Here is a 15,639-nt window from a genome sequence, read left to right on the forward strand (position 1 = left end):
AAAAATTAAGATAAGAATTAGTAGTTTTTATATAGTCTCCCAGCATCATGCAAAAACTGTCCATTTATATCCTTACTTCTTCTAAGCTCAGTAGTTAATACTTCATTATCAATTAATGGAATTCATAAATAATTATTTACTCTAAACTCACTTTTAAAGTGCTTCCTGCCAAACTCTCCAAATAAAGCTGTCTTGGGTTTAAGCTGTTTGAACTACTTTACTTCCTTCACCTATACTTCCTAGAAGCAGACAAGGAGGGTTTCCAGAGACTGTAAGAATTTAATCAACTTGAGCCATCAGCCTGTTTTACAGCCTCCTGCCTTGCAGCCTGCTTTTTCCCAAACTTTGTGTGGAATGTGGGGTCACCTAGTCAGCTGGAACCAGCTCCTGACAAACCCTGGCAATTTATAGATGAACTCAAGTAAACTTTCCTCATTACCATGCTAAAGTCTCCACCACAGGAGGAACTACAGCTTCACTACCATAACTTGAAGCCTATGTGCTGGCATAATGATTCACTACCTGTGTCTGCACCCCTGGGACCCTTCACTACATCCAATGACACACCCTCTCCCCTTCCATTTCCCATAAAATCCTCCTGCTGCTTTTCCTCAGGAAGACACTGGTCTGGAGAATACTCCCAGAGCCCTCTTTACTTGTGACTAGTAATAAAACTCCCATTGATCAAAACCTGCGTTTTTTTTTTTTGAGACAAGGGTCTCATTCTGTTGCCCAGGTAGGAGTTAAGTGGTACGATCTCAGTTCACTGGGCTCAAGTAATTCTCCCACCTCAGCCTCTGTATAGCTGGGACTACAGGCATGTGCCACCATGCCCAGCTAATTTTTAAATTTGTACAGACCAAGTTTTCCCATGTTGCTCAGGTTGGTCTTGAACTCCTAGGCTCAAGTGATCCTCTCAAAGTGCAGGGATTATAGGCATGAGCCACTGAGCCAGACAAAACCTGCATTCTTGTGAAGAGTTGTTTGTTCTCCCCAGGCAAAGGAACAGGTTTTTTCAGGTAACAAACCCTAACAAGACATATACTTTATTCTTCATTTGAAAGTTTCTTAAACATATTGTAGCACCAGACCAATCTGGTTCAACTTTTATGTAATAAGGTTATGAACTGTTTTTCAGTTCCCATGAACTCTCAGGTCACATAGCCTGAGCACACTCAGGTGAACCAATGGCACAACCACAGGAAGAACCTAAATGCTCAGCTGAGAAGCAGGGACTGAATTAAGCAGCAGACATAATGATATAGTTTGGATGCTTGTCCCCTCTAAATATCATGGTAAAATGTGACCCCAATGTTGATAGTTGGGCCTAATGGGAGAGTCCTCTCATGAATGGCTTAGCATCCTCCAAGAGAAAATGGCTGGTAATGAGTTTACAAGAGATCTGGTTGTTAAGAAGAGCCTGGCACCACCTCCCTTCTCCCCTGTTCCCTCTCTTGCCATGTAACACACCTGCTTCCCCTTGCCTTCTGCCATGAGTAAAAGCTTCCTGAGGTCTCACTAGAAACTGAGCAGATGCTGGTGCCATGCTTGTACAGCCTGCAAAACTGTGAGCCAAGTAAACCTGTTTTCTTATAAATTACCCAATATCAGGTTTTCATTTATAACAATGGAAAACAAACAAATATACACTGAATGACAGGATCCAGGATCCAAGCAGACTGAGCTCTGGCATTCAGTCCAATGATGCCTCCCAGCACCACCTCATTACAAGATTTAATGAGATCATTTCTCATTGCCCTATGCTTATAGAACCTGAGACAGCTTCCACCTCAGGGACACACTGCTTTAGGAACTATCCATGGTATTCTACTTACTTTCTAAAAGTAAAATCCCTTTCACTTAATCTTTCTTGGTTACAATCATTAGGTTGATACCCACCAAGTGACCTACCAAGCCACTTGTTTTACAGTAACAATATTACTTCCTTTTTTCCTTGTAATGCTTATACCCCAGTCAATGTTTTTATCACCTTTTCCTCTAATCCATCCAGCATATCTCTGCCAGAGTTACCAAATTTAAATAGATCTTTTTTCAAAGTCCCTCTTTATTCTACTGGTCAAAACTTGAGTTGGCTCCATATTGCCAAAGTAAAAAGTCACTAACTCTTAGTGTAGGATTCTTAGAACTCGAAGTCTAGTTAAGACTCCTACAAAGGCCTCTCTGTAAAGGCACCGTCAGGGGTCACAGCCGAGCCCACCCTCCTGCCCACTGCAGAGCTGGGAGGAAGCTCAGTCTGTTCTTCAACACTTGGCAGTGACAGTAAACTCACTCCCCCACAGGGAAGCTTTTTAAACATATGAATAGTTGAAAATTTATGGATTGCTCTTACTTTTATTTTGCCACATCTGACTTCTAACTTCTGAACAGTTCTGTATTCTTAACTACATAAAGCCTTATTCCTCTGCCTTAGCATAGCCCTTCAAATACCTGAAAGCAGATATCATGTCTCTCCCCTGCCTCTGCACCCAAAACTTCTGTTTCACAGAGTAATATAACTATTGTATTCAGTGAATTCTTCAAATTTTAATTTTTATTCCTTTAAATAGGACTAAAGGTATTCATTTCAACTCTGCTGTCTAATATTTAGCAGTATAGAACTTCAGAAAGTAGAAATGGTAGGGAATGTACCCACGGGAACAAATGTCCATAATTACTGCTGTTTGGTGATATTTGGCATAGATCAAATTATAGAATCATATGCCATGGTTTTATACAAAGGACTTTTCTCTTGTTTGCATCTCTTTAATGTAAGAAGAATTCCAATGTACACAGTTGTACGTATCTGAAGGTAGCCATTTGATTTCACTGTGTATTATGCTTAGTGCTATGCAGATTATCTATTAAGCATTTTAATAATCAGGATAACCAAATACACTATGTAGGATTTAAAAGACAAGAATCTCTAGTATGAAATTTAGTAACTGTTGAAACTGTAACTATGGAACAAGGACTTTTATCATTTCCTCTCATTACTAAACAAAGATTTTGGGAGAAATATTTTACTTTATTATTATTATTATTATTATTTGAGACAGGGTCTCACTCTGTCACCCATGCTGCCATTCAGTGGCACAATCATCTGCAGCCTCAACCTCCCTGGAATCAGGTGATCCTCCCACCTCAGCCTCCTGAGTAACTAGGACTACAGGTGTGTGCCACACACCTAGTTAATTTTTGTATTTTTTGTAGAGATGGGGTTTTGCCATGTTGCTCAGGCTGGTCAGAAACTCCTGGGCTAAAGCGATCTGCCTGTCTCAGCCCCTCAAAGTGCTAGGATTACAGGCATGAGGCACTGCGCCTGGCTTGAAAAATATTTTAAACACATGTTTGCATATACATTACCTCTATCATTTATTTTTCTTTTTATACATATCCTGTGAGTTCAAAATTCAAATACAGTCAAGAAATATTTGTTGAAAATCAAGTGTGTACAAAGGATTATGGTACGAGTCTGAAACATGTGTTAGTAGAATAAGTAGCCTCTCAAAAATGTATTAACTAATTGGTGAAAGGAAGTATAAGTACATATAGAATTAAATTATAATGCAGGGGCTAAAATTACAATACATCTGAGATGGTTAGAATTGTGCTTAGAGAAAAAAAAGGAAAGGCATTCCGGATAAAGAGAATATACTAAGGAAATCAAACAAAGTTGGAAATTAATGTACAATTATGGTGAGCAAGTTTTTAAGAAGCTGAAAATCTATGTAGGATTATGGCTAGCAAATCAAAAAACCTAGAAACTTCTGTACAATTATAGTAAGCAAACCAATCATGAATAGTAGGAGAAAAGGAGATTGCAAACGAGAATGAAGAAAGATTATGGGAATCTAAATACTGAAGTTAAGAATTGGAACCGCGTTCTTCAGACATCAGAGACTCACAACATTTCTGAGCAGGAGAATGGCATGTAATGAACAGGAGTTGTATATTAAAAGGATGGATAAACCTCACAAACATCATGTTGATAAAAAAAAAAAAAACCGCAAGTCACAGAAGAATACATACAACATGATGTCTCTCACATAAACTGAAAACATGCAAACCAATGCTATGTTTTACTCCAACATGCATACATACTACACAGTAAAAATATAAAGAATGACTTGAAAATGATAGGAACCAAACTCAGATGGTGGTTACCTAGGCTGGGGCTGGGAATTAATAAGGTAGGACACAAAGGGAGATTTCACCACAAATGTAGTATTTTACTTTTTAAAAGCTGCATAATGGTGTACAAGTGCCCACTGTTTTATTCTTCATACCTTTTGAATGATGATGAATCCAAGCTTATTGTCATTACTGTCCTAGTTTAAACTTTGACCATGTTTTGCTGTTATTATTTTAGTAATATTTCAATTATTTTATTTCCATAGATTTTTTTATATATGAGGTTATTTTGCAAAAATATGTTATATACAGAACCATTAAGAATATTTACTTCTGATGTCTCATAAATGCCTTTGGCTAGATTCCATGCACTAAGTTACTGAGTGTCATATTCCTAACAAGACAACAGCACAGCAGAGAATGTATGACTGAGCTATTTTCATATAGAAGTGGCTCACCCGGTGTCTCCCATTATGCACCCGGACCACGTGTCCTCACATTTACATTCACCTAAGAGAAAATTAATACACAAACCTTGTTATAAAGTGAACACAGTTGCATTAAAGTACTTTCTATTTTAAAATCATTACCTCCATTTTATTCCTTAAGATACCTTTTAAAAAGTCATACCTTCTTTCTAATTCATCTTACAATAGTTTTTAATGTAATATACAACAAATATATGCTTTGATTACATAATAAAAATTATATAATATTGATTATATATGATTATATAATACCAAAAAATCCTTGTATTTTAACAAATGGCCATATTTAAACCTTTTATTTAAAATGGCTTAATTGAAAGACAATCAAATACCAATGGAATAGTGAAGAACTTTATGGCACCATTGACAGTATCTCAATTTCATAGGCCTTTATGAGAACTATTATACTTTCTTGCCCATTTTTGAAAGTCTCTGCATGCACCAAGGTTTCTGGTAGAAGGCGATGTAATATATTAATGGTTAAGCAGAAGGGCTTCAGAATACTAGGGTTCAAAACATGAGTTTGCCATTTGGTATCAGTGTAATCTTAGAGACATTATACTTGTAAGATCTAGTCACTTCATCTACAAAATGGGCCTAAAATGGGTGTCCTGTAGAACTATCTGGAGAATTAAATGAGTATCTAAATGGAAATAATACTAGCTCTCAATCATTTATAAAGGTAACAGTTGATTACCATACTCTATAAATGGTAACAGTTACTTTTACTTTATTTTATTTTATTTTATTTCATTTTATTTTATTTTATTTTATTTTTGAGACAGACTCCCACTCTGTTGCTCAGGCTGGAGTAAAATGGTGTGATCTTGGATTACTGCAACCTCTGCCTCCCGGGTTCAAGTGATTCTCCTGCATCAGCCTCCCAAGTAGCTGGTAATACATGCGCCTGATACCATACCCTCCTAATATTTGTATTTTTAGTAGAGACCGGGGTTTCGCCATGTTGGCCAGGCTGGTCTTGAACTCCTGACCTCAGGTGATCCACCCACCTAGGTCTCCCAAAGTGCTGGGATTCCAGATTATAAAAATAATATTTTTAATGTTTGTTACTAAAATAATGAAATAAAAATGGAAATAATGACATTTTTACGCTAAATACATAGTATCTGACCGTTCAGGGTGAAATGACTTTACCTACTGAAAAAGGACATTCTTCATAGATGCCAAACCTAGCATATTATACTAGGTGCATATATTAACTAAGCTTTTTGTCAGGTCTGATCCTGATACGGAAATTCTATGTCTGTGGCCATGTTCAGAAATGTTTTAAATAAAACATAATAAAACAGTATGTCTGAAGCCTATATGCCTGAAGTCTCCACTAAACCATTTATAATGAACAAACTGGGCTTATTTTGTCCCTTTTAAGGTTAAATTCAGCTTGTATTTATTATCACATGGCTTTAAAGTTTATTATACATGCAGAAATTTCCATCTATAATGTAAACATTCCATTGTATTACTTTGGGAAGCAACCGTTTATGCCCTGGATGTTTATCATTTACTATCACTAAAATTCTTTTCATCAAGCAACTAAAATCAAAAACTTTTACCTCCAAAATATTTTACAAATAGTCTATTTTAAATACAATTAACCATACATATACTAAAACTTACCACTTGCTAACTTTCTTTTGTCTGAGATAATACCAATATTATGGGCTAATGACTGGGCAAGTGTAACAGCCATTAAATCAGTTTTCCCAAACTGAAAAACAAAAAGAAAAATAAAATGTATGTAAATCCAAATTGTCACTGAAAAATAACAAGAGAAAAATGTCACAATATCGCTGTAAACAAGTAATTTCTAAGTAATTTCTTTAGCAGAATCTAAACAACACATTGTAGCCAGCACTGAATATGCAGTTGGGAAAAAGTATTAAGAAACAAAAATCCCGGCCGGGCGCGGTGGCTCACGCATGTAATCCCAGCACTTTGGGAGGCCGAGGCGGGTGGATCACGAGGTCAAGAGATTGAGACCATCCTGGTCAACATGGTGAAACCCCGTCTCTACTAAAAATACAAAAATTCAGCTGGGCATGGTGGCATGTGCCTGTAATCCCAGCTACTCAGGAGGCTGAGGCAGGAGAATTGCCTGAACCCAGGAGGTGGAGGTTGCGGTGAGCCGAGATCGCGCCATTGCACTCCAGCCTGGGTAACAAGAGCGAAACTCCGTCTCAAAAAAAAAAAAGAAACAAAAACCCATGTTTGATGAGGTCTTACAGGGAATACTAGAAGTCAGGAAATAATCACAGCTTTTGGGTTTTTGAAATGTATATCTGAGTCTAAATTTCACCACTGACATTCTCAAAAAATTCAATATTGGTATATAATTAAATCAGTCTTTTCAATAATACAAAATAAAATTAAATGTGTAAATTCTTTTTAGAACTTGTCCATCTTTGTGTCCACTTGTACTCCTGAAATTCCCCTCAATAGAAACTTAAGAACTGAGGATGTATTTTTCAATTTGTAGCCTCTTAAAGATGCAAGTATTTTCTTTTCAATCATCTCTAATAGGTTTAGTGCCTTAGAAGTAAAAGGAACCCTTTGCAAAACCTATTCTATTTTTCTTATCCCCAAATCTGTTAAATACTAAGGAAAAAATATCCAATTGGGTTGTTAGGTGGCAAGCTGATGCGTCAGGGAACTATTCAATTCCCTGGAAAATCACTCAAAGTGATAAATAGGGCTTTATTTTCAATGAAGATAAAGGTAAAGATTCTCTCTATTTAATCTGTAAATAGCTTAATCTGGAAATTATTCTAAATATAACATGAACGTATAACAATTGACATATATTATATCACTATTTCCTGAGTTGATCCTCTGGTCACTTATAGTAACCATATTTTATTTATTTATTTATTTATTTATTTAGAGACAGGGTATCACTCTGTTGCCCAGGCTACAGTGTAATGGCGCAATCTGGGCTCAATGCAACCTCCACCTCCCAGGTTCAAGCCATCCTCCCACCTCAGCCTCCCCAGTAGCTGGGGCTAGAGACACACGCTAACACACCCAGCTTATTTTTGTATTTTTGATATAAATGGGGTTTTGCCTTGTTACCCAGGCAAACTCCTCAGCTTAAGCAATCTGTCCTCCTCAGCCTCCCAAAGTGCTGGATACAGGAATAAGCCACTGTGCCAGGACACCACACTGATTTGTAACATAGCAATCTAACATCTGGAGTGTGCAAATACTGAGAAATTATCTCTTAAGTATGAGGAAAACATTTTCAGCCATCATACCACTTTGCATTGTACAGATGTTCACACCTACTTCATTCACGCCTCCTCCTTTCAGCAACGAGCAAATCCCACCAATATAAGCTGCCCCGCTCCGGCTACTTTCAAATTGACTCCCCCTTTTAGAAAAGGAAATGAAAAATGCTTACTGTTCACAGTTCAAACATCACAGCGCCTCTCATTATTAGTTTACTACATTTATTTTCACAATATACATAAGATTTCTATACAATATATTCATGTTGTAAGGGAAGAATGTAAAAATTGTTTACACATGTAACCAAAGCAAAAGGTTTCTGAGGCATGTTTTCCTACAAGATTAATAAATATCTTAAATTGAAGTATATCTATTAAAAAAGAATTGGTTGATATGATGTACTCTGAGAAAGACACAAGATCACCTCTCTGGTATTTCTGCCAAAAATACACAATTTAAATGTCATAATGAGAAAACATCAGGCATTCCCATAATGAGGAAGAGTCAACAAAATAATTGGCTTTTATTCTTCAAAAGTGTTAAATTCACAATAGACAAAGGAAAGCTAAGGAAATCTTTCAGATTAAAGGAAACTAAAGAGACATGATAATTAAATGCAATGTGTGAACCTGGCTTGGATCTTGGATGGGGAAAATTATCTGTAAAAGATATTATTGAGACAACTGGTGTAATTTGAATATAGACCATGGATTGCATAAAAGTATTGTACTGATGTTAAATTTTTGGGTTTTAATAATTTAATGTGGTTATATAAGAGAATGTCTTTTCACATTTAGAGAATACATACTATTTAATAATAAATGCCCAGCATCTTCAACTTACTTTCAAAAGGTTCAAAAAAAAAAAAAAAAAAAAAAAAAACTGAAGGATGGATGATTAGAAAGAAGGGAGGAAGAATGGAAGAAAATTATAAAACAAATGGGGAAAATGTGAATAACTGATGAATCTGGATAGAGGGCACATGCAATTTCCTTGTAGTATAATTGTAACTTTTCTCTAAATTTGAAATTATATATAAAGTTATCCCAAAATAAATCTTTTCTTCCTTTTATAACTGCCTTCAACAGCTCTGACTTTAGATGATAGATTTTTTAAAAATTCTACTATATATAATTTGCTATTACGTCAAATATGTATGCTATCAAAAAAAGAACATAAGAGTGAGGAAAAAATTAAAAATAAATTCCAGAAATACTAAACTCTCATCTTAGAACAAAAAGCAGAGAAAACATTAACATTTAAAAGACAGTAGCTTTAAAGAATATAATTTATCTGCAGTTAAGAATGCTAAATAAGAGTATTAGCAGTATTTTTACTCAGTAAATGCTCTGATCCATTAAATATCTTGAAAAATTAAAACAAACATTAAATAATAAAATAACTCAAAATTAAATCATTTACATTTTCATTGCAATTTTAAACAATCTATACTTTAAAACTTTTTCCAACTCTATCTGCCATCTGCCATGTCAAATCCTAATTGTGTTATGTAGCAGAAAGGATACATTTCAGTGACAATAAAGCATTTAACATGGAATCAAAAAAAGTAATACATCATTACATAAGTTACGTACGAAAAAAGGTGAACTGCATCACTTTTCTCTTTGATAAAATCCCTCCTGTATTTCATAAACTCACGCAGGGTGATCATTGGATTTTCAGATATGGCAAACTTGTTGTCAGTCGCCCAGGTTTCCATGGCAACCAATACTATCCTGGTCTTAAGTTGGTCTTTATATATCTAGTATATTAATAAAATGAACACATCAGCTGTACATGTGGTAAAATCAAATAGCTTATGAACAGGAATACAAAACTCCTTTCATGGAAACCTCCTGGGTTTTAGTTAAAGGAAGATAACTTTCCAATTTACATGCATTTCCCTTGAGTAACAGAGAATGAAATTGTTGACTGAGTAATATCCAAAGAACAGAGCACATTTTAGAAACAAAAGATCCCGTTTTAACAAATAATTGCACCCTATTCAAGGCTCCACCTTAATCTGTTTTCTAGAACCCTGGAAAAAGAATTCATCCATGTGTGAGTTCCCCTAGCCAAAAATGGAGCAATGAAGACTCTCCAAAGAAATAATTTCCATACAACCTGATTGGCTCTGTTTAGACTTGTGAAGAAGGTACCAGGACAGCCCTGTCAAGGGAAGATTTGGGAAGTATGGAGGTATAGTGGAATTACTTAGTTGCATTACTGCCACAGCACCAGACACTCTTAAAAAAAGTACAACTGTTGTACTGTTTCTCCATCGTTAGAAGTCACTATGAATACCTTTGGTAGGGGTATAACACAACCTTTATTTTTACAGTGTGAAAAACACAGGATAGAATTTCAGGTATATCTATGGATAACTTCGACCAGTTCCTCTTCCCAGCCAGAGATCAAAGTCAATAAAGTCTATTGCAATGTTACCCAGGACTTACTCAGCATCTTGGCTGAAGTGCAACATAGAGCAGTGAAACTATATGAACCATATTACCCATTCTATTAGCAATCAGAAAGTAAGATTCTCCTAGGGCAATAATGAATTGGGTTGATACTTACTAAATCTGCGATGTTCACCACAGATTTCGCATATGTATTGGTATGTACAACAGAAAGCCGATGTTTTTTAAACTGAAAGCAAAAGAAAACAAGTGAAGGTCTTCCAAGGTGATCAGAAAATAATCATCTCATCAGAGAAAACATGGTGTAATTGAAAGAGCTCTAAAAATGTAAAAAAATATACTTTCTGTAAAACAATGTTAAGAGTCAGAATTGAGATCAAGTTCTTTATCTGCTGTGTTGCCTGAGACAGGGCTCTTGAAAGACTGAGGCCTTGATTTATTCATCTGGGAGATAAAGTAAAAAATATCCAACCCATTCATTTCATAGGTTTATTTTTATCGGGATTGTTATTCAAAATGATAAAACATATGAAAGTCATCTATGAATTGTAAGACATCATACAAATCTAAGTAGGGGTACAGACAGTAAAAATGGATGTGAATATTGCTGAAAGCATAAAAATTTAAAAGTTCTACATAACTTATTCAGCAAGAAGAAAGCTCAAAGATAAAGATTACAATGAGGTGGCATACAGGACAGATGTGGATCACATACATCTTTGGTCTCAAGTGTGTTTTAAAAATCAGGAAGTATCACATAAAATCCAATTCCTGGCTTCAGTTAAAATTAGCATTCCCACTTGGTAGTAACTGGCAAACACTGAGAGGCAGGTGCTCCCCTTAGACGGGCCACGCACCATTCTTTTCACCACAGGCCTCACCCATCTCTACTGTCTTATACCAGGTTCATTTTGCTTATGTTATATGTCTACAGATGTCTCTGTACATCTGAATTTGTGACTATCTAAAATGCTCAAAATGTATGTTGCTATAGCTTATTTTTATTTTATAAAAGTCTTAGAGAACAATAATATTCACTGGATTCAAATAGGTAGAAAGATAAAACTTAGACCTAGCTTGAGCAAGGAAGCAACACTCAATCCTGATTTATCCTGTTATTATTATTATTATTAGCAACAGTAATAATTAAGATCTAAGTTATTTATTTAATCATACATAAATAAATGACAAATTTTTCCTCAAATAAATAGTTCAAAGTAAATTAAAATGCACTTGTACTGGAAATTAAGATAAGTTCAACAATACGTATCATTAAACCTTCTTAGTTTTAAAACTCTGGTTACATGGAACAATCATCATTATAACTCATTGCTGTGCTATGAATGTAGTCATACTGCCTGCAACAGGCCCATGAACTGAATATAAACACTATGGGTCGAAATAATTTGATTCAGCAACATAAAAGTTTCGTCAAGTTCTTATCCTAAGAATTTTCACTGGTTAGCTCTGTAAGCATTTCCATAGGATTTCTGCACATTAAGACTGAAATAGAAAAACTGCTTTCCTTTTGTTAAGATAAAGCTGTACCTTGCAAACTAAAATCTCACATAATTGCTGCCTCACTTTTTCAACATATAATGGGATTTCCATTTTTTTCAAACCTTGTCATTTTAGTAAGTGGAGATTCAAATTATTAGTACCTCTACTAATCAAGTAAATTCAAAGATTGATACTATGAGTCACAAAATACTTTTGACAATTCAAAAATTCCCGCTAGTTATTTCCACCTAAGAATATTTCCTAATTTCAGGTTGCTGCAAGCTAACAAATATATTTTATTATACAAATACCTTCTCCAGATTACAGCTTGATGGGCTTCTTGCTTTTTCTATACATATTTTTGCACTCACCAGTTTTACTCTAGGCACGAACAGGCTTAAAAACAACAGCAAATCCTACCATAAGATGATCATTCACAATCATCAGTTCGATGTATTTGGTTTCTTCTTCTACATTACGAGGATATCGACGAAGCTGTAATACAGTAAAAGAAATAGCACCTAATTCAGACCTCTAAACTTGGCTGTGAAAGGCTACAAAATGTGGAAGAAACTGACAAAACAAAATTTTCCCTTTTTATTCCTTTAGCATTTAAAATCTTTTTCATCAATTTGCTTAGTTTCTGAATTGGTAATAGATTTACACGGCTCAAAAAATTTCAAAACTATAAAAGGGCATAAGATGAATGTCTTCCTCTCACCTCTGTTCTCTACCTACTCAGTTCTTACTGCTTCCCCCACAATGGATACAGCAAGTTACTGGTTCCTTCCAGAAATATTTATGCATATAAAACTAAGTGTGAATATATCCTATATTTTGTACTTCTGTTTATTTCACTCCCTTCTGCAACTAGTGATTTTCACTTAACAATCTATCTTGAAAATAGTAACACATGAAGAGCATTCTTTTGGATTTAATTTAAGGTCTTCTGAGGATCTCTGCGAGGGTACAGACTGGAGTGATTGGCACTTTTATTATTTAATCTCCACATTGGGAATGAGTCATGAGCCTTCATCTAGGATGGTTCAGGGGATCCCCAAATGACATGGGGTCTTTGTTTGAATAGCTTTGAGAACTCCTAGGCAGTCTTGAGTTGTCTATTACAGCTAGCTTTCTCTGCTCAACAACAAATTTTCTCCTACTTCAAAATCATGACCAATGACTGTATAGGAAAGAGCCACTAAGGCAGCCATTCTCCTTCTTCTCTACAGTTAGCCTATAATACAATCATTAACAAGGTATGTAAAGCTAACTTTTACCTTTATGTCATAGTTCAATATAAATTTTCCAGAAAACATTTTGATCACTTACCCAAGGTCCATTTTTGTGATAAGGGTATACAATTAAGCCTAAATATCAACACATGTATGTTTGTTTTGAGTGGTGCAGTTAAAATAAACTTTTAAAATGCTGCCATATGGATTCTATCATTGCTAACTGCATTCCTAAACTTAAAAACTTTTTTAAAAAATCTCCTATAACACCAAGGTGATAGGGAATAATAGATATAATTCTGAGGTTGGAAACCAAAGAATAACATTAAAGTGCACCCAATGACAAGAGTCTTTTTTTTTTTTTTAAAGGGAGGGGGGCGTTTTTAGGGCAATAGGAACTGCTTTGCTACTTGTGAGAGACTAGTTAATACGGTAAACTTTTCAACAAGTCCCAACATTTTGCTAATGTCAGAGAGTTGCCATACTGGCCCACAGTTTTGTAGCACTTCACCTCCATGGGTCCATGGCTTTCTCAGAAAGAGATATTAAGGATTTGTCCACTTACCAAATGACTACACGTTGAGATGTTTATGATGAACTTCAGGACACATGTCAAAAGAATATTATCCTATTCTTTTAGTCTATAATTCATAAAAATACTGTTTCACATTAAATCCTGATGGCAATTATTTTGTCTAACTGGGACTCAAGATATATATGTCTCTATCTTCTATTCATGTATATATAATATATAAACAGTCATAACATTTATAAAAGTCACAATAATAATTCATGCAACACATGGGTCTGAGAGGCAATATTTAGTGTATATGTGGTTATAAGCACCTCTCTGAGACCAGACTTCCTAGGTCAGAATCCCAGCTCCACCACTGGGTAACCCTATGTGGCTTTTGGCAAGTTTCTTGATCCTCTTGTGCTTTCAAGGCATCTTTATCAGTAAAATGGGGATAATATAGGTTGATTATCTCTCATCTAAAAATCCAAAACCCCATATGCTGCAAAATGAAAAACTTTTTGGGCACCAATATTACACTCCAAAGAAATCCTCATTGGAGCATTTCAGATTTTGAATTTTTGAATTGGGGATGCTGAACCACTAAGTATAATGAAATATTCTGAAATCCACCCTCCCTCCCCCGCTACAAAAAAATCAAAATCTGTTGCAACACTTTTAGTACCAAGCATTTTGGAAAAGGGATACTTAACCTGTAATAATATCTTCCTTTTAATGTTTTTATGAGGGTTAAATGTGTTTACATAGTTAAAGTTCTTATAATAGGGCCAGGCACAAGGTAAAAATTTAGCAATTATTATTTGCAATAAAAATCTGTCTGTAAACATATTTTATTTCAAGGTAATAAAAAGAAGGTATCTGGTTCCTTCAACTTCTTGGTCTTACTAGAGAGATCTATTTCCTTCATCTTGTGTTTTTAATGCCTATCCCTCTGCCCACACCACCACAGTAGTAATATCTTGATTCTGATGGCCATAACTCTTAATTTTTTCTAAACTATTTACCAGCTCTATGATTCTGAGTAAGTCATTTTCACGTGTCAGAGCCATCACTTTTCTTTCAGTGAAAGGGGAGTAACAGTACCTACCTCATTTGGTTTAAAGCACTGTATCAACAGTTATTATTACCCAGTCCAAGATTCAGTTGAACAATCATAAAGCCCATGACCTAATTTTATATCCTGGACTCCAAAATTGCTCAAGTGAGACAAAAACATTTTGTGGCTTCACAACCTGATAGATTCATTCCTAAGGGGTTATCTTCAAGAAATAAATACAAGGATATATTCTATACAAATGGACTCCACTGTGTGGTACATATTTGGGCAAGGAAAGAAGGCTATGGTTGAAAGAACCTGAGATGCCACAAGCAGGAGCCTCATAACCCATAATATGATGAAGATTCACATTATCACCATTATCTTGAATACTTTTTGCATCTGTGAAATAATACGGCCCCTTTCTACTGCTTCTTCAGATCTGTCACCCTATGGTTTATCACACCCTGACAAATTCTTGAACTAGTACTCACCCTCTCACACAGACTTCCTGTAGATTCAAATGATTGGCAGCTGACAGTTGTTTTAAAATATCACAACACACCACCATGAATACATACCTGCCGTTTACTCCTTTTTGGTCTTGGCTTCAAAATATATTTTGGTGGAGTAATGTTTACTTGTTGAAATTCTAAAAGGAAATTAAATTTAATTTAACTTAGTGCATTTGTCAGATTTCTTCAATAGAGGGCAAAGTTTTACCTGTCCTTCCTTCTTATGAATTTTATAATATATAATGTTGTGCTTAGTGATTACACAGAACATTAAGTAACTGTATTATATTAATATTAAATAAACATATAAAGGATGAATATTATTTGCTAAATCTAGAACATTATTTCTGTTCTAATTTATCTCAAAGAAATTTTCATATTTCGTCAATCAATAGCATTACATTCTTTACTAGGAATCTTCTAAACAGCCAATTTGACTTTCACTTCCAATAGCAAAATAAAGAAGAGAAGCAATGAGAAGAAAGTAAAATAAATAATCATATATTCATAAGTTCACAATTTATTAAGAACTT

At 35.1% G+C, this 15,639-nt stretch overlaps 1 protein-coding gene across 19 annotated transcripts in view; it reads right to left on the reverse strand.

Moving 5' to 3' along the window:
* The window catches only part of ADAM22 (ADAM metallopeptidase domain 22), a 254,110-nt gene that overhangs the window by 58,835 nt on the left and 179,636 nt on the right, over nucleotides 1-15,639 (reverse strand). For all 19 annotated transcript variants that reach the window (XM_032253009.1, XM_032253007.1, XM_032253002.1 and 16 more), the window contains 7 exons: nucleotides 15,173-15,243; nucleotides 12,206-12,280; nucleotides 10,443-10,514; nucleotides 9,461-9,627; nucleotides 7,923-8,007; nucleotides 6,258-6,348; nucleotides 4,590-4,641 (listed from right to left, as the gene is read on the reverse strand). In XM_032253009.1, the coding sequence (XP_032108900.1) occupies nucleotides 4,590-4,641; nucleotides 6,258-6,348; nucleotides 7,923-8,007; nucleotides 9,461-9,627; nucleotides 10,443-10,514; nucleotides 12,206-12,280; nucleotides 15,173-15,243 (613 nt within the window). The remainder of the gene's footprint in view (nucleotides 1-4,589; nucleotides 4,642-6,257; nucleotides 6,349-7,922; nucleotides 8,008-9,460; nucleotides 9,628-10,442; nucleotides 10,515-12,205; nucleotides 12,281-15,172; nucleotides 15,244-15,639) is intronic.

The sequence above is a fragment of the Sapajus apella genome, unplaced genomic scaffold (genome assembly GCF_009761245.1).
Source record: "Sapajus apella isolate SASKATOON/1434 unplaced genomic scaffold, GSC_monkey_1.0 scaffold81, whole genome shotgun sequence".
In the NCBI taxonomy this organism is placed as follows: Eukaryota; Metazoa; Chordata; class Mammalia; order Primates; family Cebidae; genus Sapajus; species Sapajus apella.